Source organism: Rousettus aegyptiacus, unplaced genomic scaffold (genome assembly GCF_014176215.1).
Source record: "Rousettus aegyptiacus isolate mRouAeg1 unplaced genomic scaffold, mRouAeg1.p scaffold_m13_p_5, whole genome shotgun sequence".
Lineage (NCBI taxonomy): Eukaryota > Metazoa > Chordata > Mammalia > Chiroptera > Pteropodidae > Rousettus > Rousettus aegyptiacus.
This window is the reverse complement of record NW_023416308.1, coordinates 14,741,586-14,766,811: the sequence shown is the minus strand read 5'-3', so window position 1 is coordinate 14,766,811 and position 25,226 is coordinate 14,741,586. Positions and strand designations below refer to the sequence as shown.

The following is a 25,226-nucleotide window of genomic DNA, read 5'->3' as shown; positions in this document are numbered from 1 at the left end:
CTCTGAGCCACGAGGGAGGACAAAGCCGAAGTGTCCTTGTCTACATATCCAGGAGAAACTTCTCTAAGTCCAGCAGCACCACTTCCTGTGTCTGTGGAACTTTTTACCTTCCTCTCCCAAAAGCCTGAGTGAGGCCAGGTCAGAAAATCCCACTCCTTTATAATCCAATCTATAACATCTAAATGGAGATCCAATCAAGTTCCCGAACCAGTTGATCCTGATTGGATTTGTGGCTGTGGTCCAGCGAGATTGCGGAAACCTTCCATCCAAATCGCCAAAGGAAAGAATGTGGGCGGGGCTTCAGGGCCGCACCCAGGGTCCTGCGGCGGCAGTTCCCTTATTCTCTCCATTGTCCAGAGGCCTACCTCCTTATCTCCATTTACCTGGATCTTGAGCTATTGGGAAGCAATCCATACAGCTATTCCAACAGAGGAACTTGAAAGGGAAGATTTCTTCCAAATGCCAAAAAGTTATTAAAGATCACTTCTGCAGAGAATAAAAACCTGTTCTCTAGGCAGGGGCCAGCCACTCCTATTTCAATTAAGTTCCAAGGGTCAAAGATCATACCCCTGGCTTGCTCTCACCTCTCATCTCTCCCCTCCCCGCCATTCTTCTCCTTTGCTCTTCCTTCCCTCAGCATCTTCTAGGTCGAAATCTCTGGCTTTGCCTCCCATGGTCCTCTGACAGGCAAGAAATATAGGCTTACCTCATTTTATTGTGCTTCACAGATACTATATTTTTTACAAATTTATCGGTACAATTTTTCCAACAGTCTCAGATGATGGCTAGCATTTTTTAGCAGTAAAATATGTTTTTATAGACATAATGCTATTATGCACTTAACAGACTACGGTATAGTATACACATAACTTTTATATGCACTGGGAAACCAAAAAAATTCATGTGACTCACTTTATTGCGATATGCACTTTATTGCAGTGGTCCGGAAATGAACCTGCAATATCTCTGAGGTATGTCTGTATTTGCATGAGTCTACAGGAGCTGAGCAAAGCTGTTGAGAATAGGACATTGTGGACATCACTCACTCATAGGATCTTAAGGTGTTAGAGCCAACTAAATGCCAGGTAACACACACATGCCTGTATTTGTATTTCAACTTCTGCCAATGCAACCAAGTCAGAATTAAAACAGATATCTAGTTTGCTAATTGAAATGTTCTAAAGCACCAAACCTAATATAACTTAAAAAATAGATTTCTTATCAAATGAACATGTTATATACCTTAAACTTACACAACGTTATATGTCATGTCAATTATATCTCAATAAAGCCAAATAGGTAGGTAAGTAGGTAGGTAGGTATGTAGAAGATAGATAGATAGATAGATAGATAGATAGATAGATAGATAGATAGATAGACAGACAGAATGCTTTTCTTCATAAATGTGACAAGGGAAATTCAAAGTAGTATAAAAGTATGTAACAGAAGGCAGAAGATAATTTATCTTGTCTAGGGGCTATGAAAGGGCTGCCTTCAGACCTTTCAAGTAGCCGAGGTAATTTCTTGTATGAAATCAGGGTTAAATGAAGTGAGAACATTTAGATAGTAGCACATCCTCATAGTAATTGGAGGCCTAAGCCATCTGGCCCCACTGCTCCTGGACCCCCAGAGGCTCCTATTTCTTTGACCCTTATCACTCTGTTCCAGGCGTACTGCCCTTCCTGCACAAGGACTTTTGCACTAAGGAATAAATATTCCTTATTTCTGGAATATTCTTTATCCAGATATCCTCTTGTCTATTTTCACACAACCTCCAAGTTTTTGTGGCAAAGCTGCTTCTCAGTGGAGTGGACACTGAGCACCCTATTTAAAATGGCCATTTTCCCTCATGATTATGAAAAAAAGACTAATGGTTACCAGAAGGTAGGGGAGTAGGAAGAATTTGATGGAGTAAAAGGGTTCAAATATGTGGTGACAGAAAGAAATTTAACTTGGGAGCTGAACACACACTATAAACATATATATGTCTTACTGTTAAAACATACAGTTGAAACTTATTGGATTTCGTTAACCAATGTCACCATAAAAACATTTATTTATTTATTTATTTGTGTGTTTATTTATTTATTTATTGGAAAAATAAAATGGCCACTTTCCCCTACCCAGAATACACTGTATTTATATTGTTTTAACAATTCTATATCATTAATTATAATAACTCAATATAGAATAAAATAACATACAAGACTTACACTTCCAGAAAATTAATTTTTAAATTTTGTGAAAGAAAAAACCCACAGGCCCAAAATGGCATCATCGCTCATGCTAAAATCCTATGATAACAAACCTAGATTTAATACCTGGTCTAATTGCAGTTTCAACCTCTCCCAGAAAGTTAATCATATTCAACCAGCCTGGAACTTTCTGGTCAACACCAATGAGGTAATCTGCCACGTGGGCCCTCTCCATCTCCCTCCTTCCATAGAAAGAAGAGACCATCTGCATGATAAAAATACTTCCCCTCTCTTCCCCCAATAAGAAGATATCCAGCCCCCAAATAGCCGTATGTTTCACTAATAGCTCGCCTGCTCCATCATACTTTCTATAAAAACCTTCCATTTTGTACAGCCCCTCAAAGCCCCCTTTCAGTTGCTGAGTGGGATGCTGTCTGATTCACAAATTGCTTAATAAAGCCAATTAGATATTTAAATTTTCTTGTTTGAATTTCATTGTTTAACAATTTAAATTTCAACTGATAACATATTTCGGTGCAGAGAAAGACGAGAGGGCAAAAAATAAGACTTTCAAGTACAAAGTAGATCGCATTATATAAAATCCTATGAAGTGAACTAGAAAGGAATATTAAAGGAGAAAGAGGAACGAGGTAAAAATTCTGACCATTACAAAGAGCTCATTCTTGTATATTTTTTAAATGGATGCTGGTGGGTATCAAAACCCTATGCTATTTACATATTTGTGGATACATTTTAAAGAGTTATATTAATAGTTTTATTTACTTAAACTATCCATTTTTATTGTATACCAGAGATAACATCATTTTCAATGTTTAGACTTATGATGAAAAAACATTGTAGATGTCAACTTTAAAATGTTTGGTCATGAATGTAGCTTTGCAACAATAACTTAGGGGGAACAAAGGAAAAATTTGTCTACTTACCAGTTTAAATCCATGCTTCTAAAGAATGTTCAAACCTAAGAGTCACCTAGGACAGTCATACATTGAGATTCCAGGCTGCACCTCACATGTGAGAAACTCAGATTGCTAGGGGAGGGCCTGGCAATCTGAATGTTTAATGTTTGCCCCATGGAATTCTTAAGCGAGAGTATCTTGGGAAACATTGATCTCTCTATTATGGTTGAAATATTCTTGCACCCATTCCTACAAGGGAAGCCCAAGGGTGGGTAAAAGGCCAGGAATTCTTACTTTTGTCTTCATTTATCCAACATACTGAGCTTCCGCTTTGGGAGAACCATAGTGTTGGCTGACACAATAGAATGATTGGAGCCTGGAGCTTGAGCTAGGACCTTCCCTCTTCCCCTCAGAATTTCCAGGACTCCCACCTCTATTTTGGGGGCTTCAGAACGTCCTACAATGTGTAAGAAATGTCCTGGGGTGTGTAAGAGAGCCCCGAGATATAGATCCAAACTGCTCATTTCAGTCTGCACTTTTGAGTCACCTGTGCTGTGCTTTTCAAGCATCAGTGACTCTAAGGACTCACCTACAGCTCTTGTGAAAGTAAAGATTCTGGTTCAGTTGTTCTGGGCAGGGCCTGAGAGTCTGAATATCTAACAATCTCCCAAGTGACACCAATGCCATTTGGCCTCAGACCCAGAGTCTGTGTTATTAAAGCTCCCGAATATTTCTAATGAGCAGCTGGTCGGAAAACCACTGTTCCAGTTAGTGATGGCCTCTGCTCAGCATTCACCAGGTAAAGCACCCCATGTGAATGAAGCCCCCTAAATAACTCCCTGTTATGGCCTCCATTGTGTCTTCCAAAACTTATATGTTGAAGTCCTATATTCCGGTACTTCCGAATATAACCATATTTGAAGATAAGACCATTAAAAAGGTGATTGAGTTAAAATGAGGTCATTAGGGTGGGCCCTAATTCAATCTGACTGGTGTCCTTCTGAGAGGAAATTTGGACACATAAAGAGACACCAGGGATGCTTGAGCATAGAAGAGAGACCACGTGAGGACACAGCGAGAATGTGGCCATGTGCAAGTGAAGGAGAGAGGCTTCTGGAGAGACAAAACCTGCCAACGTTTTGGTGTCAGACTTCCATCCTCCAAAACTGTGAGAAAATAAATATCTGTTGTTTAAGCCACTCAGTCTGTGGTACATAGTCATGGCAGCCCTAGCAAACTAACACTTTAGAACAAAAGCCAAAGAAGAGGGCTCACCTCAGGGACAGGTAGGGGCTGTTGTTAACCAGACAATAAACGGCCAAAAGGAGGGGCATTAAGCATTTATTTGATATCAAAAAAAGAATAGCTATTTGTGACACACTGATGCAGGCAGAAGCCCAAATAGAGTTCTGATTAGGAGACAAAGGCAGTGGGTATTTAAGAAAACCTAAAGGCATTTCTGTTGGTACAGATAACATAACATAGTGAGGCTAATTCCAAACGATGTTTTAATTTTCAGTCCCGTTTTCATAATATTTGCTTTTTCGTTATCCTGCAAACAGTTCTTTGGACCCATGTTGCCAAAGTTTATTTTGTCCAGTTTTAATGTTCCAGAGGTTTGTGGCATAAGATGTGCAAGGCAGTTCCTCTGGAATGGCACTTCTGACTCCATTTTAAAGTGGCTTCGTTTATATGATTTTTTTACATTGTGCAAGTGACTCCTGGCCACAAACATGCCCATCCACACTGATTTTCCAAGAAGCAGCCTTCTCCTCCTTTGGACTATTTCCTGAGACCACAGCTGGTAGGGGTCCCCCTTCAACTCTCTTCCTGGCCCCAACTCCTTTTCTTTCTCTCCTAGACTGTGAAGGACAGAACTCTGAGGGCAGAAAGAGTCTCATTCTCATACCATCCCAGATCTAAGGGGAAATATCTATGTTTAATTCATTTACTATAGCTAAGAAAAAGAAGAAAAACAATCTATAGCTGTATAACAGAAGTGTCTGAAAATTAATCCCCTGACATACAAAAAGGCCTTAAAATGTTAAGTTATAAAAACACGGAAGGCATAAGTTCAACCTGGTTGCAGATGCTGGAGAGGTTTCCATGGAGAAGGATAAGATGTTGTCCGCAGACTGGATAGAGAGAAGAAAAACTTATCAGAAGGAATTTAGGGCTGTAGCCAGTAAAGAAATAGAGAGAGGTCTAGAAAGAGGGAGTGTGTTATTCCTTAGTTTTCTCTGCCTCCAGGAGCCTGCACAAAATAAACCTTCGGCATGGTGATTCTCTGGAGCCTGGGAGAGGGATGCCCACTTCTGACTTCATCGAAGCCTGTGGCCATAGGGGCTGCCTCTGACCAGCCAACATCAGAATACTTATGGACACATGGTAGGCCCAGGAAATTACCTATTCCTACCTTCTCACCTATGGTCAGCTCCAGAGCCAAAGGAGCCCAAACAGTGCTGTGGTCAAGGAGGCAGGTCCTTGACCTTGGTATTGTCTCTGGGACCCAAGGTCATGATAGTGGGGTGATCCATGATCAGCTTGATTATCCATCAACAGGTGGGCACCTCAGACCATTTAAGAATTTTGTACCCAGGAGAAGTTAAGGTGCGCAGGACTGGGAAACTGGCCCCTCCATACGTACAGACCAAAGCTATGTGGAAAGTAGATTCTAGTTTATGCTATAGCCCAGAGAAGTACACCTGTTCAGGAAGGCACTAATCAAATCAGCCTCTGTCTTTTCCTCCAACTCTGGTGGTGATCAAGGCTATCCCATTGTTCTCACAAACTTTTCCCTCTTTCCCCCATCTGCATAGGAGAGATTTATTTCAAGAGACTGAGGCTTTCGTAACTAGTAGGAGTACCTTTGGCTCCTTCCTCCTACTCTCAGCTTTGGTTATCACTGGAATAAGAAATCGCAAAAGGATGATCTCCAAGCTTAAATGCAAGGGTGTGGCAGAAAGGGACCAAAATGTAAGGGAATAAGACACATTAAAAAAATCAGTAACTGGTACGTAGTTCCATAATGTAGCGGTTAGCACATCTGCTTTACACGCAGAAGGTCCTGGATTTGTGCCCCAGTGGAGCCATGGTCCATGGTCTACGGTCCAATATCTGAACAAGCCCAATATCTGATCTTGGAAGCTAAGCAGAGTTGGGCCTCATTAGTACTTGGATAAGAAACCACCTAGGAAGACCAGGTGCTGTAGGCATAAATAATAATAATTAAAAAAAAATAAATTCAGTAACTAATGACCTCCATCACCTACTTACCAAAGCAGGGAGATGTTAGTTTCCAGAACATTCCTAGATGACAAATTTTGGTGGCCCACATTAGACCCAGCTCCTTCAGACACGAGAAGGGGGTAGGGGGCGATAGAGGGAGCCCCCAACTTATGGGTACCCCCAAGGAAAAAAAGCTGGAGAACTGGTCCCAGCAAAGTGTTCTACTGTGTAAGGTGAATTAATCAAGCTTGGTAGCGAACCGGCCTTTGGGAAAATTATGTCTTCACCAGGTGGACTAAGGCAAAAACTCCAAGTTACAGATGAATCATGCCAAGGAGAAAAACTCCAAATTACAACTAACACTAAAATCTTGAAATCAGATGTGACTCTTTCTTTGGCAATTAAGAATGGATTTCAGTCACCCTTTGAGTAAATACTTTATTTTGTATAAGTTTTTATTAATTCAAAACAACATAAAATATAATACTTGGGATATAAGTCGACGCAAGAGCACAAATCCATTGTATAAACAATGGATTCAGGTATAACATTCACTAATAAAAGTTATACTTATGCAGAGTTAAAAATCAAGTCAAACAACACAGAAGATTTTTCTTCAGCTGCATCTCCCTCCTGCCCGACACATTTACCTGTCTCCATTCCTAAAATAAACTGCTCTTAAGAATTTCTTCTGTGCCCTTCGGCGCATATTCTCCACATCTACATTCTTCTTAACTTTTTATATAAATAGGTGTGTATTGTTTACATACACATACACATGAACATTGAAGTTGTGTTTTATTAACATAATTTTAATGAACAATTTTAAGTTGGATGGGGAGAAATCGATTAGGGGGTTCGATGATTATTATCATGTGCTTGCAAATGTTTAGAAGCAAACAGGAATGCATCTTCTGAAGAGTGTGGGAAAATACTGCAAAAGGAGGCGTGAGATGCTTCATTAGCACAAAGGCCTGGGCACCTCAAACTGAAAAGTCAAAGCAACTTGTGGATAAATGTCAGAGTAATGTAGGGAGAAGGCAAGAGAACTAAAGTGTTAAATCAATCTATAGTCAGAGGCTGCAATATGCTCATCAGCCCAGCAGCCAGATAATCAGGACACCTGCAGAACAAAGGAAGATAGATTTCTGCTGGGAAGACTGCTAACAACCCATTTCCCACACCCATGCAGGGGAAACAGGAAAAGCAAGAGTCTTTAAGTGGCTGCCCTACACAAAATAAAATTGTTAATTCCTGATGGCTAAAAACAAGGGGAACCTATGGATTAAAGGCTGGGAACTGCCGGCAGGCCTTTCAAGCTACACATTCTTACCTTTTCACTATACCTACTCTCCCCCTTCCTCACTGTAGCTCCATATCAAAGGAAAATGGGTAAACAAAGTCTTTAAACTGTAACTCACAGGAACTAAAGAAGGGTAAATAAACTTATATCCCCAACTCAGGACTTTTTTCCTTGTCTGGCTTTTTGTCTTTGCTTTCTCTAGTCTTTGTTTTTCCCCTTCTTTAACCCATTTCTCATGTAGGAAAAAAAAAAACTGCAGCTTGCTGCCATCGTTAATTTAATTTTACATAAACACCCTCTTTGAGGCTGAAGCAAATCTGACTGGTTTTCAATGTGAAAATAAAATATAAAAACAGTTCTTGGAGCTATTTCTAAACAGAACTTGTCTCTAATCCTAATGTAACAGAAATGTATCGTGGTGGCTGAAAAATTGACTCTACTGGAAATTACTGTTTGACTATTGCTATGGGCACGTAGGCCTTTGATTATAGGAACATAACATTCTAAACAAGCTTTCTGCCTCTGTAATTCCGCTTACGCACCCAACCTGTGAGTTGACAGGTAGTGAATAGAAGAAAGATACCCCTTTGTGTTTAGACAGAATGAAGAATGGGATTTTGGACTTAAAAACCTTATACCTCTACATTTTGGGGCTGCTTAATTTGGCGTCTGCGTACTCCTGGCAGACCCAGCTGGCTGAATAAAGAGTGTTTCCTATGACTCACTGAGTTCTGGTGGTCAGTGTGTCTTTCGGAGGCTGGCCGGCTACAACAGTATATAATGATATAATGTAGCAAATAAGTATATAATATAGTAAAAAAGCACGGAACAATACAAAGCAGAACATATAGAATTTGACATGTTCAGCCACCGAGAACTACTTTATTTTGTAAATGGAAATATCACCACTAAAAACAGAATGTTATAAATAGAATGATGTCATTTGTTTCCAAAGACTATTGCTATACCAGAGTGATACAAAAATACTAATAAAAGCGAGACATTTCATGGCAAACTTTGGAGGTAAGGTTAGGACCATAATCTCCAAGTTATCTCAGAGTAAATGTTGCAGCCACCTTCGGCAAGTGTTCTCGAGGAAAACGAGAAATGGGGTAATAAACTTTCCTTTTGACTCTAACTTTGGTATGTGTTTGATTTCTTTCTACACTCTCCACCAAGAATCCTCTTCTATCTCAGTGCAGGGCTTGGTCTCTCCTCACTCGGGGGAATTTGCCCTGTCCAGCATCAGGGTACAGGACATATCTGTGTTTTTGGGTTGAGCATTTCTATTGGAAAAGATTCTGTGGGGGGATTAAATGTCAGATAAAGGAGAGGGAGACCAGAGTCTGGAACTCTAAAGAGAAAGCAGGCAGTCGATGGGTAGATAAGGAGGAGTAAATATTTGGTAAACAAATTCTTACTGGGCCACCCAGAAACAATGGGACACACAGAGGGGAGTCTAGCAAACAGACTTTGCTAGAGTCCTCCCTGTCTACTACATTTAGTCTATATTCTGATGCTAAATGGTAGCTTCCTTCCTTTAAGGAAGTTTTTCTATATCAATTCCTTTAGGCAGGTAACAGGGAATGTTCAAATGTTCTTTCTGGGTCTTTCATTTCTTAAAAAGAATCAGCTTTAAAAAATCAATATCCCCAAAAGGCATATTTTTGGGGTGGCACACTCTGCTCTCTCTCAATTTTAAGGCTTTTCCAGAGGTAGCTCAATGCCATTAGGTGCCATGTATACCTTCAAGAATTACTGAGCCCGTTACACTAGATGCCATACACAGCAAAATGAGCAGGCAAAACTATTCAGATCAGGATAGTTCACAGGATAGAAATAATCTAGTGTCGTTTTTTTTGTTGTTGTTGTTGTTGTTTGTTTTTCATTTTCACAATGAAACAGTAAGACCTAACTGCCTCCCATTTACCTGCCCTGCCCTTTTTGGGAGAAATTTAGCCTCAGCTCAGATCTCATGGTTATGGTATTGCTCCATCCCCAACGGTCAACAAAATAAAGCCATACTGAGACCTCCTAGGAATGGGACTTCCTAGTGTTCTGAGACTACGCTATCTGACCAAAAGGTTGGTCATCAATGCAGCCTTCAGATTGATTTATGACTTGGAGTGGGAACTGTGGATGGAAAAAAGGGTTCTGTGGAAAGTAACCTCACAGGGTGATCTGATTATAAATTCTAACTGGGCAGGTCATGGGGGATAATCACGCCTCAGGCATATAACTTCTTTTGTTAAAGGCTTAACTTTGCCTCAGGCACGCCCTGTCCATTGTTTCTGCGTATCTAACACACCTTTAAAATAAACTGTAACCACCCTCAAGAGGGCACAGAATCTTGTTAACGATCCTGTAATACAATGCCTGCCTGGCTTTCTCCCAGCTCCATGTAATCTTCCTTAGTTTCCTCCTTAATTTCAAATGCATAAAAGAAACTGCATAAATTGTTATTCTTGGGATCATTTGAGATCTTGCTCCTCGCCACATGTCATCAGTTTGGCTCAAATAAACTCTTATAAAAAAAAACAAAACTTTTTTTTTTTAATGAGTCACTGAAAACCTCTCCAGGAGCAGGAAATATTGTTGGAGATCACATCAATAACAACAAATGACATTTATTTAGCACAGACTATGAGCCAGGAACTGGGACTGGAATGTGCTATATCTTCTATTCAGTTTAATCAAAATCAAGAGAGGGTGTGTATATTATTATTATTATATTCATAGTAGAGTTTTTGTTGTTGTTGTTGTTTTGTTTTTTAATAGAGATGTTAAAAACCTTGCTCAAGATCACACAATAAATAGCGCCCGAGATCTGAACCTAGGCAATGGGACTGATGTCCTGAGCTCTTAATCCCTTACGTGCATCTCTCTTTCACCAAAGTCTCAAGGGCCTACATTCTGCCAGATATGATGTCAAGTTCTGGGTCACAGAGGTAAATGATAACTACCTTCCTGGATTGCTATGACTATTAAATAAAATAATGTATGGAAAAGGCTTTCGAGGGGGTTATTTTGTGAGGTTTTTAATTCTTTTTTGTTTTTAGTCCCCCCACAAGTTTGATTGATATCGAACATTGTATAAGTTTAAGGTTCTCAATATCATTATTTGATATATGTATATACCGCAAAATTATTACCACAATAGGTTTAGTTAACATTTGTTACTTCAGCAAAAGGCTTTGTGCTATTGTAAAAGCCTGCCTTCTAGACAGACCCCAATGATCCCTGCCCCTGGTGTTCACATCCTTGGATAGTTCCCTGTCACAATGAACAGGACATTGTGGGACAATAGTGTATGATTTCTAAGATTGGGTCATAAAAGACATTCTGCCTTGCTCGTTTGAATCACCTGCACTGATGGAAGCCAGATGGCCACCATGACCTGAGAACACTCAGGCAGTCCTATGGAAAGATCTACATGATGAGGAACTGAGGCCTCCTGCCAACAACCAAGGAAAAGAGCCATCTTGGAAGCGGATTCTCCAGCCCTAGTCAAGTTTGTCAAAGTTTTAGATAAATAAGCCAACATTTTGAGTGTACCTGATGAGACTCTCAGCCAGAAGCAATCAGCTAAGCCATCGTAACTGTGAATTCAAAAATATATGTTGTTGTTTTTAAGCCATTCAGTTTGGGGATTATTTATTTTGTATCAATAGATCACTCAATTGTGCTTTTTTATGCTTGGTACTCATTATTATCACCACATCATTACTATTCTTGGGCTTGGAAGATCTGTTGAAGAAAACATTTAACAAAAGTTTAATGTTCATAGATGCAAAGAACTGATGGTTGCCAGATGGGAGGGGGATTGTTGGGCTGGGTATAAAAGGTGGAGGAATTAAAAAATACAAATTAGTAGTCACAGGGTTGTAAAATACAGCATAGGGAATATAGTCAATAACATTGTAATAACTATGTATAGGGCCAGGTAGGTACTAGGCTAATCGAGGGATCACTTCATAAATTATGTTAATGTCTAACAACTATGCTGTACACCTGAAACTAATATTAAATAATGGTAAATGTCAACTGTAATTGAAGAAAAAGATTTTTAAAAAAGTTTTGTGGCCAACTGTTTTGTCCTCTACCCTCTGAGATCCTGCCTCATCATCTTACATTTAATTCTGCTTGTCCAAATGCTGGATCACCTCTCCCTCTCTTCTTCTCTAAGATAATCTCTCTAGCTCTTAGGTGCTTGGACCAATACCCTCCTGCGAGAACCCCAAGCTTGTCTCCTCCTCATGCTGAAGGTCTTTCTGCTGTCTCTGGCGCAGCAGATGAATTTAGCTGTCTGTGGGCCTCCCTCTGCTTGGTCAATTTCTTTTTAAGTTTCAAGGCCTGACACAAGAAATCACCAGTAAGATATGAGATTAGAAAGATGGCACTGTCATCTTCAAAACTAAAATAGCCAATTATTTTACCAGCAAAAAAAACCAAACAAACAAACAAACAAAAAAACGTTCATTCAGGAATAACAGAAAATTGTAATTTGGGACAAGCAAGCTGTGCCAAACCCTAGGCAAGTCCAAAGAGACAAAGGGAAGGTTAGCTTTTATTAGATTTTAGGAGGAAATTGGAGTTATGTTAAAGCTCATTGACTAAAAACAAGTTTGACGTCGTGGTGGTGCCTCTTTGGCTGCAAGCAGTGGGTAGTATGTTGTTGCTGGGGCACAGACGAATCTTCTTTTTGTAAAAGCAAAAGATGAAATGTTTATGTAAACCCTGTCTTCCCTTGTCAAAATAATTTCTATCTTCCTTCTTCCTCTGGTTATGGAGGCTCCAAAGAGTGGTACGTACATGACATCTTCAGGACTTCCGACTCAATTTTAAATTGTTTATTTATTTTCACTGTGAAAATATGCCTCTGACAATGACTGTCAGCTGAAGAATCTAGGTTATTTCTCTCAGAACCTAGTTGTATGGCTCCCCTTATTATTAGTAGTAGTAATCTGGGTACCTAATATTGATCTGGATTTTGGGTCGTCAGTTCTTGCTGGCATCAGGAAATAGCTCGCTCCTCCCAACTCACTCTCCTAAAACGATTTGACTTCTTTGTGCCTAGATCTCAGGCATTCCTTCAAGTGCTTCTGGATTAATTCCCTGTATATGCTGCATTAGATTGCACTCTGGCTCTATTTTATTCATTCTTCCCTTTGACATCTCTATCTTCCAGCTGCCCTACTCTAAATTCTATTTGCTGTGTAGATTAGTCAGCTCCAGGATGAATTGTTAACACTAAGCAACCTACTGTGTGTGCTATACATTCCCTGCTTGCTTTCTAGAGACCCCCACACATAGGACCTTCATTTACAGGACCCCTGGGTAACAACAGTCACCACCTCCCCACATCCCTTGTATGGGTCTATATCTGAACTCAATTTTTCAAAACCTCATTGCCTTGACACTGCTTCTTTGGATATTTTGATAGAAAAGTTGAAATTCTGAACAGAGAATTTTGCCAGATTTATTTCTAAAATGAGGTCTCCAGCCCAAATAAAGTCTTGATTGTAGGGAACCATTTTAGAAGTAACATGCAGCATTGAATTTTGATTTTCTTCCTTTACTTGAGGCTCATAATAATTGCTATTATCACTACTAATAATGGGCCATTCCTGAATAGGGCATGCCAATTAGAGCTTTACATAAGTTAGCCCCATAGGTGAATCTCACCACATTGTGGGGTGTCACTTCTACTTCGTGGCTGAGGAACCTGACCTGAGCTCATGTGATGCTTTGCTTTTGTTCTTCCTCTTCAAAAACCTGACCATTTTGTACTTTTCCTCAAATTCCAGTGGTGCTGGTTCCCATTCTGGAAAATATTCCTGTAAATTGGTTAAGGGGCCTGTGGGAAAGGAACTTTCCTCTTCCTCCAAGGTGCTGTCAGTTGGTCTAACAATCAAATAGACATGAGACAATCAAATTTAATTACGTATGGGAACCCCACGTACATGAGACACAGGGAAAATTATGTATTTGCAAATATATATGCATGTGTGTGTATATACATGTAATATTCTAAACTAAGTATGAAGTAAAGAGGGGGCAGGTCATTTGCTGGATAAGAACAGATGCTCAGTAATTAGAAGTTTGCCCTGCCCTATACAAAAGTCATAAAAAGTTATTTCTGGTGACAACTCTTATCATGGGCAAGGCCCCTGATTTAAATTAAGGGAAAGGTGGAAGTTTCTCATGAACCCACAGGGTCTCAACTGCCTTGAGCTCAAAATAACCCACATACTAAAGCAGCACATGTTGAGGTGCCTTGGTATAAACCCTGTGGGGAGACGTCGGTTCTCACATTGTAATGATCTAACCCCCACGAAAGGATGCCATATATTTAATGGGGGACAAATATTAAACCAATGTCATAAGCCCATATAATCACGTTTTACTCAAGAAATTTAGATGTTTTTACATGCCACTAGTTAAATTCAAGGGGCCAGACCAGGTGGAATGACAGGTGAGTTGGTAAGGCCAAGGCTCGGCTGACCAGCATGTGGCTGTATGTCCCCTTCAGTGAAATGAAGCCCTACCTCGGTCCTGCCAAAGGCCAAGGATGGAGACACTGGGAGGAATGTTTGATTCCAGAGCCTAGGTGGAATTAGCAGTGGCAATTATAGGCCAGTTAGTAGATTTCAGGTCCTATGGATGCACCTTGTGTGCATTGACCAGCTCAATAGTCATAAACCTAAGGGCAGATAACAGATGCACCAGAGAGAACCAAACAGAAGGAATGATAAATGTTACCATGAACTGTGGCCCAACCTCATCCAGCCTAGTTTCTGAGCATCATGGACATTTGTGCCTTATTTGATCAGTAACTGGAGATTCCTGAGGTTTAAGTTGGAGAATCAGGTTAACATAACGCAAGAGGACACCAGATGGTTAACATATAAAGTTATCTTTATTTCTGACCATTTCTTCACAACCATTCAAACAGGGTAACTCCCACATCTACCTTCAATGCCTGAATCCCCCTTTAGAAACTTAAGATTCATATATCTAATTCTACAGAACACATCTCAAAGAAACCATTAACTCAAGTCAACGTTTCCTTCCCCGTCCCCTGAATCACCTCTCCTTTTCCTGCTAACACTGAGCATTTGTCTGAAACTGTGGCTGCTGTGTTCCTTTACGTACTTATGTCTGGTCTTCAGTATCCAAGTGCCTAAAATGAAGCCTATGATTGTGCGCCCAGCTAGAAAGATGTGTAACAGGGACACAGAATGGGGTCTGGGTCATAGAAGGTTCGGTCACCACAGTCAGGACAGCGGTTGGCACTGAACCAGACCATGCTGGGTCGCCCCAACTCCTGCAGCATCTGCCTCAGCTTGGCGTGCAGCTGGGCAAGTAAGCCCAGGTGGAGGGTGCCACGGACGTCCTCGTAGCTCTCCAGGGGGGGAGGATACAGCACATGGCTCAGGTTTTTCAGCCCAATGGTGTGGCGCAGCAGGTTCTCCAGGACGGCCATAGAGATGGGGTTTCCACAGAAGCTGAAGGTTGTGAGCTGGGAGCAGCGGCTCAGGGCAGGCAGGATGGCACTGAACTGGGGGTCCATGATCCCGCATTCATCCAAATCGAGGTCCTGGAGTGTGGTGCAGGCTCTTTCTAATAGAATCTGGAGGGGCTCAGAACTTACATTGGTCAGGTTGACCCCACTGAGACCCAGGTCCTTCAGCTGACTGACATCCAGGGTCTGGGACAAGTGCATCAAGTCGGTTTCCGAAAGCAGGCAGTTAGTGATGGACAGGGTTTCCAAGGGGGTCTTCAGGCACCTGGGGAGAGACAGAGCAGTTAGTTCTGGGGAATGGAGCTGGTGGGCAGGAGGTGAAGACCCAGGCCTTAAAGGAAGAGAGGCCTATTTCACCAAAACCCAAAGTTTTCTAGATGATGGTCAACCCCTCAGGATGCCACTTGGTAAAAAGGAGGCATTCAAGTCAGAGCAAGTCTGAGTGGAGTCCTTCCTCTATCACTTATCTGCTGTGTAACTGGTTCAAGTGAATGAAACCCCACACACACCCTTTGCTCATCCGTCAAGCAGAGCACATCATACCCCCCTACAGGTGTTGTGAGCATGAATAAAGGTAAAGATGGGAGGTGCCAATAGGGGAGACTGGCGTAACATCTCAAGCAGGTGCGAAAACCAGCAAGTTTTAGTATGGGAAGATATTACCGGAAATGCTTTCAACTCAGGCTTCCTTTTAACCACAGCTTTGACTCCCATCACCTTTATTTATCTCTGTGCCTGATGAGGCTACATGGACATGTGCAAAAAGGGCTAACCTGGGCAGTCAGGGACATCTAGCATGGTCTGCCAGCCTGCAGGGACTAACTTGGATCACTAAATTATCCACAAACTATCCCTTTTTACAATTCCTTACTTCAGAAGCCCGCATTTCCCACATATTCCCTTAGCTGGTGCCTAAAGCAAAGCTTGAGAGACAGGCAGTTTGAGACAGCATTGAAGGAAGAGGCTCCTGTAGACAAACTGCTGAGGGCAGAACTTACAATCTGCGAATTCACATCTGATGACCTTTCCCCTCACCGCTGCCCTCGTCATTCACTTATTTCCCATCATCTTCACTTAGACATCACTTCCTAAGGGGAGACTTCCCAAAGCCACCCTCATCTGGCCCAAAGCCCCCATTACAGATTCCTAGCAAGCAAATCCTCTAATAGCATGTCCTAGTTCATACCGCTAACCTTTATCTGAGAGATTATGTGATAGCATACAAAGGGACAAAGCGGTGAACAAGACACTGACCGGGTGGACCTTCTAGTGACTCATGCACTCTGCCCCTGTTGATGGCTGACACACAAGAGATGCCCATTATTGTTGATGAAATGAAATGCAGATTGCTCTAGTCTATAGAGAAACCTCACCAACCCTCACCTGAGCATCTGGTCCAAGCGACCTTCAAGAAAAGAGATAGAGTCCAAATAGAGCTCCTGGAGGTGGAGCAGGCTGAGGAACTGAGAGGTGAACTGGCTGACATACTGTTCCTCCTGCTCCAGGGTGATATGAGAAGACATGTGGATATGGGAGAGGAGGAGCCGGTGCAGATTGCCCATCTGGCCCAGGTAAGGAGCAAACTTTTCCATGGTGGACAGTTTCCAGGTACAATTCACTTCCAAATCCTGGACAGAGTCGAGCTGCACCATTTTCAGGATCTTAATATTTTGTATTGACACTGTGGAGATCTTCAGCTTCTTACAGCGCAGGTGTATCAAACCTCTCCTCTGCCTGACTTTTTTAATGAGGTAAGTGAGGGTCTCATCAGGGGTGCCTGCCTTGAGGCAAATGTCTATGAATACCTCCATGGTGGCCAAGGGTGGCTTTGGCCCTATGTTTGAATTGTCTACTTTCTGCCTCTTCTGGATTGGCTGGGCCACCTCTGGTTCCCACAGTGGACACATACTGGTCCCCTTGTTTCCAGACCACACCGCCCAGAAGTCCTGATGAACATTCTTTTGTAAATCTAGCACTTGCAGTTTCCATCTTCTGCGGGGAAAACAGGAGACAGACTGAGAAGCATTAACAACAACAGGGAATAAGACTACGAATCTAGAAATCTAGGCACCTGGACCAGACAACTGACTGTACTTTTACTCCACATCCCAGATATCAGCTGCTCCTTATGCTATTGGAATCCTTCCTGATCCCCATTTTGGTACCTGTAAGTGCCACCGGGAGAGGGTGAACACATGTTCCTTTAGTCAACTCTGCATCTTAATCAGCCCTACATATCCAGAAGCCTGTTCCCACAGTGACTCCAGCAATGGCACCAAGGGCTCTCTGAGAATCCTCACTGACACCATCAGAAACCTCTAGCTCTCACTTTGGCCCTGTACCCTCTCTGACGCCAGCTGTATCTGCTCGGACCCCCAAAGCCCTATCAGACTATGAGATCACCCTCACCTGGGGCGAACCTCCTGGGAAAGCAGGAGGTCGAATCCATCAATTGCAGCCTGGATGGTCTCGTGGTATGATTGCTGCTCCTTCATCAGGGCTCCGAGAGGGAGGCAGGGGAAGGGCCAGGCCTGCACCATGGCCTTCAGGGTCTTGTTGTGCCTCCCGGAAAAGGCCGCCATGAACAGAGGTGGGAAGAGCTCCACAGGCAGCAACTCCAGAGAGGAAATAGCCAAGGCCTCATCCTTCAGCAGGCTATGACATGCCAGTTCCAGGAGTCTGTCTGGAGCTGGGAGGGTCATCCTGACAAATTTGCTCTGAAACACACCCTGGGGATACATCCAGGGAACATGGCGTCTTTGTCAGACCAAGCACAAGAAACCCCATCATGCCTCCACCCTCCAGAGGAACGAGCCGAAGCAGTCCTCAGTTTACCCTGATTCCATTTTCAGCTCAGTGGGGCACCTAACTGCAGCTCTGCTTCTGCTGGCAGCAAGACAATCACTGGCTGCATTTCATAACTATCCACTGCTGCATTTAATTCTAGCCCCACTCTGAAGTGAGTAAGGAGGAGCCTAACACCTGACCACACCCCTTTCTAGGAAGTTGCTGGTTATCCTCAAGGACTGAAAACAACTGGAATAAGAATCACATGGTCCAGCACAGACTCTAAGCTCAAAAAAAAAAAAACCTCAGATGGGAAAGATAAAAAATACTCGCACACCTTAAAAGCAGCATAACCGTATAATATAGCATGTGGAAGTTGGAGATTTTATTGCATGTTTCTTCTACAAATATGTTAGAAATATTCTATCAATCTTCCTAGACTTTTAGTTAGTAAAGTCACAAAATCATAGACTATAATTACTAGTCAAACTGAATATTTAAAATGTCATTAGTCTACGCTGCATCACCCTTAACAAGCCCGATCCTGTCTGATCTTGAAAACTAAGCAGGGTTGGCCTGGTTGGTACTTGGATGGGAGACCACCTAGGAAGACCAGGTGCTGTAGGCTTAAAAAAATAGAAAATAAAGGACTGTAAGCTGACACGGTCTTTGCAATCTGAGAGGTCAAACAATGGCTGCCTCGCCTAAAAATAAAATGTCATAAAAAATTTCCAACAAATCAGGTATTAATTTGAAAATGTCTCTTTAGTTAAAAAATATGGGTATCCTCCACTTCCCAAGACAACAGAAATCAAAATATTTGGGACGAGGGCAAAAGTGCACTTACAGGCAAAAGCAATGTCTGCTCATTTGTAAGTAAAGAAAAAAAACAACCACCAACCAAAAAAAAAAAAAAAAAAAAGAAAGAAAAAGGAAAAAAAAAAAAGAAAACCACTTATGCAATCTTGGCCTGCAGGCCTCTGGAGATCCTGGCTGAGAGCTTTAAAATGGTAGTGAGGGTGTTCAGTTGGTAATGTCCCCAGCCTGAGGATCCTAACTCGCGGAAGACCTTGGCAGTGACTCATGCTTCAGCCTCTGGTTGGTCCCTCCTCTAGCTTCTCAGAAGAAATCATAGCCCTTGCTGGTCACACCTTTTTTCAGATTCTAGCTGAAATTTCAATTTCCAGTTGAATGCAAATCCTTATTACTGGGTCTCCAACCAGTTAAGCCTGATTTGGTTTTTTACTTTTTCCATACGAGGAACTGAACAGTATGCCCATTCAAAGGAAAAAAAAGGAAACCAACCTGAAGGTATGCTTGCTGGGGAAGTTTGGGCCTCATCAAAATTACCCAAATGTTCAAATTAAGCCAGCTTTATGCAGACAGTGGTGTAATCCCAAGAGAAAAAGAAATAAAAAATGAAATTCCTGAATATAAAATAGTCACTTTGTTAAATTACAAATCATATGCCTATTCACAGAGGAACAGAGGCACAACTGAGGGACGGTTGGTGTTCTAGATTCTGAAGGTCAAAGCTTCCCTGATGGAAGTCAGGTCACAATCACTAGTTGTCCAGAAGGGAAAGGTGGCCATATGTAACAGGACCAAGGGAATTACCCATAACAAGGTAAATGTTTTATTTGCACAATTCAAAGACTTTCATCTGGATAAACATGAGAACTTAAAAGAGGATAGCTGAGAGAAACCAGGTGGATCCCTGAAATCCAACGGGAAGGGTTAAGGGTAGGGAAGGGATTTAATCTTCCCTCCTGGAGGTAAAGGGCATTTCCTTCCAGAAGGACTAAATCAGCTCAACAAACTGGCTGGAGATTAAATGTAGGAATAGGAATGAGGACTGGGGAGAGGACAGAAGAAAGGTTTAGTGACTAAACCTGGGACACTTGTCTAATTCTGAAAGCCACTGAGGGGTGATGGCTGTGGACTCTTTGGAAACTTGGAGGCACTAAGAGAAATAAATGTGGACCGAACACATGTATCCTTGTCATCAAGAAGCTGCTACCAGAGGACTTTCTCTTTAGGCTCAGGTATTCTCTTCCACATCCCAGCCTTTCATAGGAAGATCAGGCCCAGCCAGGTTCCAGGAGCCTTGACCCTAAACATGATCATTAAAGGCCCCTTTCGCAAATATATACTGATAACTGATGTTTCCTCAATCCTAGGAAACTGCTGCAAATGCAGCTTCAAAAAGACCCTTCTGGCCCTGCCCCCAAGCCTCTCAGTTAGAGCACAGTTGGCACAAAAATAACACTTAGTTTTTTCTCTCTCCAGGTTAAGCACAGTGCCCAAGTATCAACTCCTTCTTCCTCACAAGATCTTAAGCTGTTAGGCATTTAAGCATCTGCCAAGTGTTGGGACATCCCCATGCTATGCTGATCACACACTGGTTCTTTTGAGGTTTCAATACACAAAGAACCTCTTCACCCAAAGAACTGTCCTGGTTATTTTTTACCCTCTTGTTCTGTAATGCTGAAACATTTTTTATTCTGATGGAGAGGGCCCACATGACAAATTACCACAGTGGTATTGACCAGAAAATTCCAGACTGGTTGGCTGTTTCTGCAAGAGGTTGAAACTGCAATTAGATTTGATACTGTCTACATTTGGTTTTGTGAATTTTTAGCACAACTGACGCCATTTTGGGCCTGTGGTTTTTTCCCTTTAACAGACTTCACGTGGACCTCAGGAAAACTGGAAAATTGCAGGAATCCAAGCTTGAGCATTTTTATGGGATCCCAGCATCCAGGAGATCCAAGGAGGCAGGAGGGACCACTGTCTTCAAGTGACCTAGAAATGAAGTATGAGCCAAACACTCCCTCGTGAGGCAAGGGACACTCACTGTCCATCTCCACGCAGAACCTGTTTTTCCAGGGGACATGCTGTGGCACTGGAGGCAGGAGCAAGCACATCTGCACAAAGAGCTGTCCTTCCTGCCCAGGATGATTCCCAGAGCCGCACATGGATTTGGGGGATGTTTCTACCACATCCTGGTCACCTGCTCTCCTCATGGACCTCGTTTGCAACACAAGCCAGAGCAGCCTCTGATCTCATGAGGGGGGCTGTCCTGCCTGCCCCCATTACCTTCTCTAGTCACAGAATTCTTACCGGAATTCCAAAGCATCTGCTCCTGGGGCCTTTTTGGGGTCTTTAGAATGCTTCTGTGTTTACCGTTTCCCCCTCCTGGCCTGTTTGACTGGGGAGCCCTCTCCTTCTGCAGCCCTAGAACACCAACCCACCTCTCCTACGCCTGGGGTGTGGCCAAGATGCTGGGGGTGGGGAACCCTTCCACTACTATCAACGGAATCGGGAATTCTCCCCAATTCTGAGCTGTTTTGGAGAACATGACAAGCCACAAAGTATAGAAGAAAAACAAAAGCCCAACTGCTTTTCTAGACCTGAAGAGGCACCATTGGAATGCTGAACAACCCTTCCCAGGTTCCAGAGGAAGGCCCCGACTCTGCAGGTCTTCAGAGACCTTGGGGCCTAGTCCTGATACAGGGGCTTTCCCATCTTTAGCTCCCTCAACTCAGCCTTCAAGCTGACAAGATTCCACCTGGCTTCTTTCCCTCTGGAGTCAGACCTCTTATCCAGAACTATTATTTTACCCTCCATGTCTTTTGGAAAGCCAAGTTTCTGTTGGCCTTTCCTGCCCCTTCCCACATGCAACAAGATCTGGTTTCACCTTAGATCCAACATCTAGAAGTAAATAAGGGATTGTCCCTTTCTTTCTTCCTAAGGAGGACCTGCCTGATGTCCAGGTCACCCTGGGTCAAGCCAGTTAATGTCAAGGGAGGTGCTTCTAGAGGCACAGTTGGGGGAGCGAAGGGACTGAGAACAAAGTGTGTGTGTGGGGGGGAATGACAGGAGAGCAGGGGCCAGGTTTTCTGGCTCTCACAGAGCTGCGTAAGAGACTTACTTGTGTCTGAGACCACAGGATGCGGGGAAAGACACTGTGGGCCTGGACTTGCAGGCAGGGAGTGTCCAGAGAGCCTTGATTTGTTTGACCTGGCCTAGGTAAGGGACCAGTAGCTGTTCCCTTACCCCAAGGGCACAGAATCAAGTCAATGCAGAGTCTGGGGTGAACAGGAAACAATGGCAAGCACTAATACTGGACACAAAGTTAGGGAGAGGTCTGGAGGGAAGGGGAGAGCCCAACCTTGGCATTTGGCCCCGGAGAGGAATGCTCCTTGGGACTTCTGCACCTCAACGTCATCAGACTGTGAGAATTGTGCTTCTGAGGGCCAAATGATCCCTTCCCCCTTTACTAAGACTCCTCCTCTCAATCCTCTGGGGCCTCTTTGCCATGGCCTGGGCTCTGTTTTGCTTATCCACCTCACTCTCTGCACAGGTGAGACACACTAAGGAGGGGACCTTCTGGCAACCAAGAGCTGACCCTTCTCTCCTGTCCCTCACTCCCCTCTGCATGTTCTCCTTTCAGGGTCTGGGCCTAGTCTGTACTGACTTAGCCTCAGTATGGCTCTGGGATAGAAAGTCACCATTTCTTGCCACAGAGGTGGCAGCAAACTGAGCTTTATAACCAGGGGTCCTAGTATCAACATTACCATGTACTAACCAACACTTCCAAGGCATGAGATCATACTTGGGCCTTGGGTCTCAGCTCCAAGTCAGGCCACATGGCCTCCCTGACCTCCTGGGCTGCAGCTAGAGGACAAGCTGTGCACTGTCGTTGCTGTTTTTCAAGGAACACCCCTTATGCTCAGTGGTTCAGGCCCACAGGGAAGCGAGACCAAAACTTACTCAACACCAAACACAAGTCAAGTCTCGGGTCTGATACCAGCCCTTCTCCTTAATCCCAAGCATTTGAGTATAACTGTGGCTTTGGGAATGAAGTCTCCAACACGCTATGGTTATACCTTATAAAAAGGCAGCAGAACGAATGCTCTCTTCAGGAAATGACTTGAGAAAATAAGGACTGCTCCTGCTCTTCCTCCCTCACGAGGGGCTCAGGATGCAGATTCCACCTAACTTCTTGAAGAGGAAGATAGGTGACAGTGCTTTTAGGAACACCAAAGAAGGTTCAGGGTAGCAGCTTACCTGAAGATGTTTTCCACTCACTCTGGTCCCGCTCAGACTGGCCTCAGATCCTCCAATACTTGGTTTCCCTGGTCTCCTATCTTCTCAGTCACCTGTGTCCACTCAAGTTTGAGAGCAAGAACCAAAATACTCCAAAAACAGGAAGACTGTGTGTGTGAACAGGAGTATTTAGAAAGCTATCGGCTCCTGTGAAAATCTCTAAAAACACTGCTGAGGAAATTGAAAACTGGAGACATAATCCTGCCCTTCGGTGGAACTCACCTCTTATCTCCAAACCTGACCACCAATTACTCATCGTCTGAACAAGAGGGCAATCTGAGTAACACCTAGCGCTGTCAAAAGCGACCCTTTTGACAATTACCTCAAGACGATTACTACTGTCCTGCAGTCGGCCACATTTCTGCCCCTTCTTCTGCCCCCCATAGGAGCCAAGTTCCCAGAGCAGCCACCCCACCTCAAGTACATACTCAGCCAGATAATGTTATCGAACTACACACAGATGCCAGAGTTCAGTTAATTTTTACAACTAAAACTCCTAACTGGGGCCGCTTTCACGAACGCATGGCCTGGGCTCCTCTGGGTAAACCACGATTTTTTGTTTGGTCCTCACACGGAAAACAGGGCCGGGGGAGCGCTTGGGGTTACTGTGAAGAGTCCAAAGTCGTCCTGCGAGAAAGTGGAGGAACCAGGGTTTGAACTTACGTTTTCTTCAGACTGCGCTCTTCACCACGTGGCCTCTCTCCACAGCGGCTGAAGAGAAAGAAAGCGGCGCTGACTCAGCAAGTTCCGGAGAGCTCGGCCGGAAACAGCGGTATTTAACCAATCCTGGCTTCTGGTTCATTCTCGGGCGAAATCTCACGAGATTTTGGGATATGAATGGGGTTACCCAGGGAATCCATAAGGGGTTGTTTTAACAGGTTGGGAGGGGATGGAGGAGGGGTGGTGCCTGTAGCCACGCCCACCGAGCTGCGGGGGGTGTGAGTTGGGGGATGGGGAGGGAATAAGGTGGCGAGGGGGTGGGGCGGTGGGATGGCGGTAAAGTGGAATCGAGGATGGCGGAATAGCGGGACGGCGGGATGGGTGGAAACAAAGATGGCGGTGGGACGGGAAGAGAGGGCCTCTGAGACGTGGAGGGAGAGGCGAGGCCTCGAATCCCCCACACTCCCAATTTACCCGCCACCCCAAGTTCTGTGCTTTAGGCGACCGCTTTCCCTCTGAGGGGTGCGGGGTATCAGGGCCACCTCCCGGGTCCCATGAGTGAGGGTTTTCGCCCCACCCCCAACTCCCTACTCCAGAAAAGATTTTCCCTGCTGTTGGCCAGTCCAATACCCCCTACTCTCTGGACTTGACCATTTCTGTAACCCGTGGGGCAGCGGAGAACCCAGCCTGAGGTTCGATTTGATTGTCCTCTCTCCAGAGTGTGCTTTCCTCAGTCTTCCCCTCGGATTTGGTTTTCAGAAGCCAGAAATCCCTGCGTTTGCTCTACTCACCGCCCCACTCCTGCAGATGACTTCAGCGTTCGCTCCTCCTAAGCGCAGGAACAACTGGGTCTGAGGACTGAAAATGCGGCGGGAAGGTCCTGAAGAGGGAGCCAGTCAACAATGCTGCGGTGGGGAGGCACCGCGCAGGCGCCTGGTGTTCCTCCTAGCGGAGCTGAACCTCTACACCCCGGGGCCGCCAGGGGGCATTGGGGGGCCTGGAATCCTCAGTTTTTGCAAGGTCTGTAGCAGATTTTTGTATCTGCTTCCAGCCAGTTCCTTTAGGTTAGACCAGTCTTCTGGAGAGATGGCAAGACCCAGATGGGTAAGGATCCTTTCCCGGTGAGGAGAGAGCGAGTGGTTAGAGCAAAGCGAAGGCCCCAGCCCTGCCATTCAAGCTGGCCTGAGAGACCTTCTTGGGGTCTTTTTAATTCAGCTTTCTGACTCAGGCCTGGGAACTACTCAGCCTTCGCAAACTGTGAGACTGTGTTTCTCTGAAAGGGGTGGTGTGTGGTGGGATCTGGCACTGTGTCATTGTCATCCAAGTGACCCTGAATTTTTTACCACAGGCCATAGGGAGGTTGTAGTGGTTGAGAGTAACATTCAGGGTAATAAGGCCGGCGCCTTTTTTTTTTTTTTTTTTTTTTTTTTTTTGATGAATCTACCCTGCCATTCTCCCAGACATCCCCGTGCCTATAAGCCAAAAGAATTAACTCAAGT

General features: G+C 43.8%; 1 protein-coding gene and 2 gene segments (V, D, J or C); 2 read left to right on the top strand and 1 right to left on the bottom strand.

The window, feature by feature from the left end:
- Positions 1 to 25,226, top strand: part of LOC107509302 — a 419,333-nt gene that overhangs the window by 51,579 nt on the left and 342,528 nt on the right.
- LOC107507566 overlaps positions 1 to 25,226 on the top strand; it is a gene marked incomplete in the record, with an annotated part of 398,083 nt that overhangs the window by 41,621 nt on the left and 331,236 nt on the right.
- Positions 14,567 to 25,076, bottom strand: PRAME (PRAME nuclear receptor transcriptional regulator). Of its 3 annotated transcripts, none has more exons than XM_016129329.2 (7): positions 24,519 to 25,076; positions 23,731 to 23,778; positions 23,029 to 23,174; positions 19,261 to 19,327; positions 17,578 to 17,897; positions 16,552 to 17,160; positions 14,567 to 15,433 (listed from the first exon to the last, which is right to left on the bottom strand). In XM_016129329.2, exons 4-7 carry the CDS (start codon positions 19,294 to 19,296, stop codon positions 14,857 to 14,859), a joined length of 1,542 nt encoding a protein of 513 aa, XP_015984815.1. In that variant the 5' UTR covers positions 19,297 to 19,327; positions 23,029 to 23,174; positions 23,731 to 23,778; positions 24,519 to 25,076; the 3' UTR covers positions 14,567 to 14,856. The 3 variants fall into 3 exon arrangements, with proteins under 3 accessions (XP_015984815.1, XP_015984817.1, XP_015984816.1); XM_016129331.2 differs by having other exon boundaries at positions 23,029 to 23,120; XM_016129330.2 differs by lacking the exons at positions 23,731 to 23,778; positions 24,519 to 25,076 and having other exon boundaries at positions 23,029 to 23,724.

What these genes read in the sequence shown, in the direction of transcription:
- PRAME (XM_016129329.2), bottom strand. Translation starts at nt 19,296, where the DNA reads ATGAGGCCCAAACTTCCCCAGCAAGCATACCTTCAG. An exon ending in CCCAGCAAGCATACCTTCAG is followed by an intron (nt 17,898 to 19,260) that starts GTTGGTTTCCTT and finishes ATGTATCCCCAG; the next exon opens with GGTGTGTTTCAGAGCAAATT. An exon ending in TCCCAGGAGGTTCGCCCCAG is followed by an intron (nt 17,161 to 17,577) that starts GTGAGGGTGATC and finishes TTTTCCCCGCAG; the next exon opens with AAGATGGAAACTGCAAGTGC.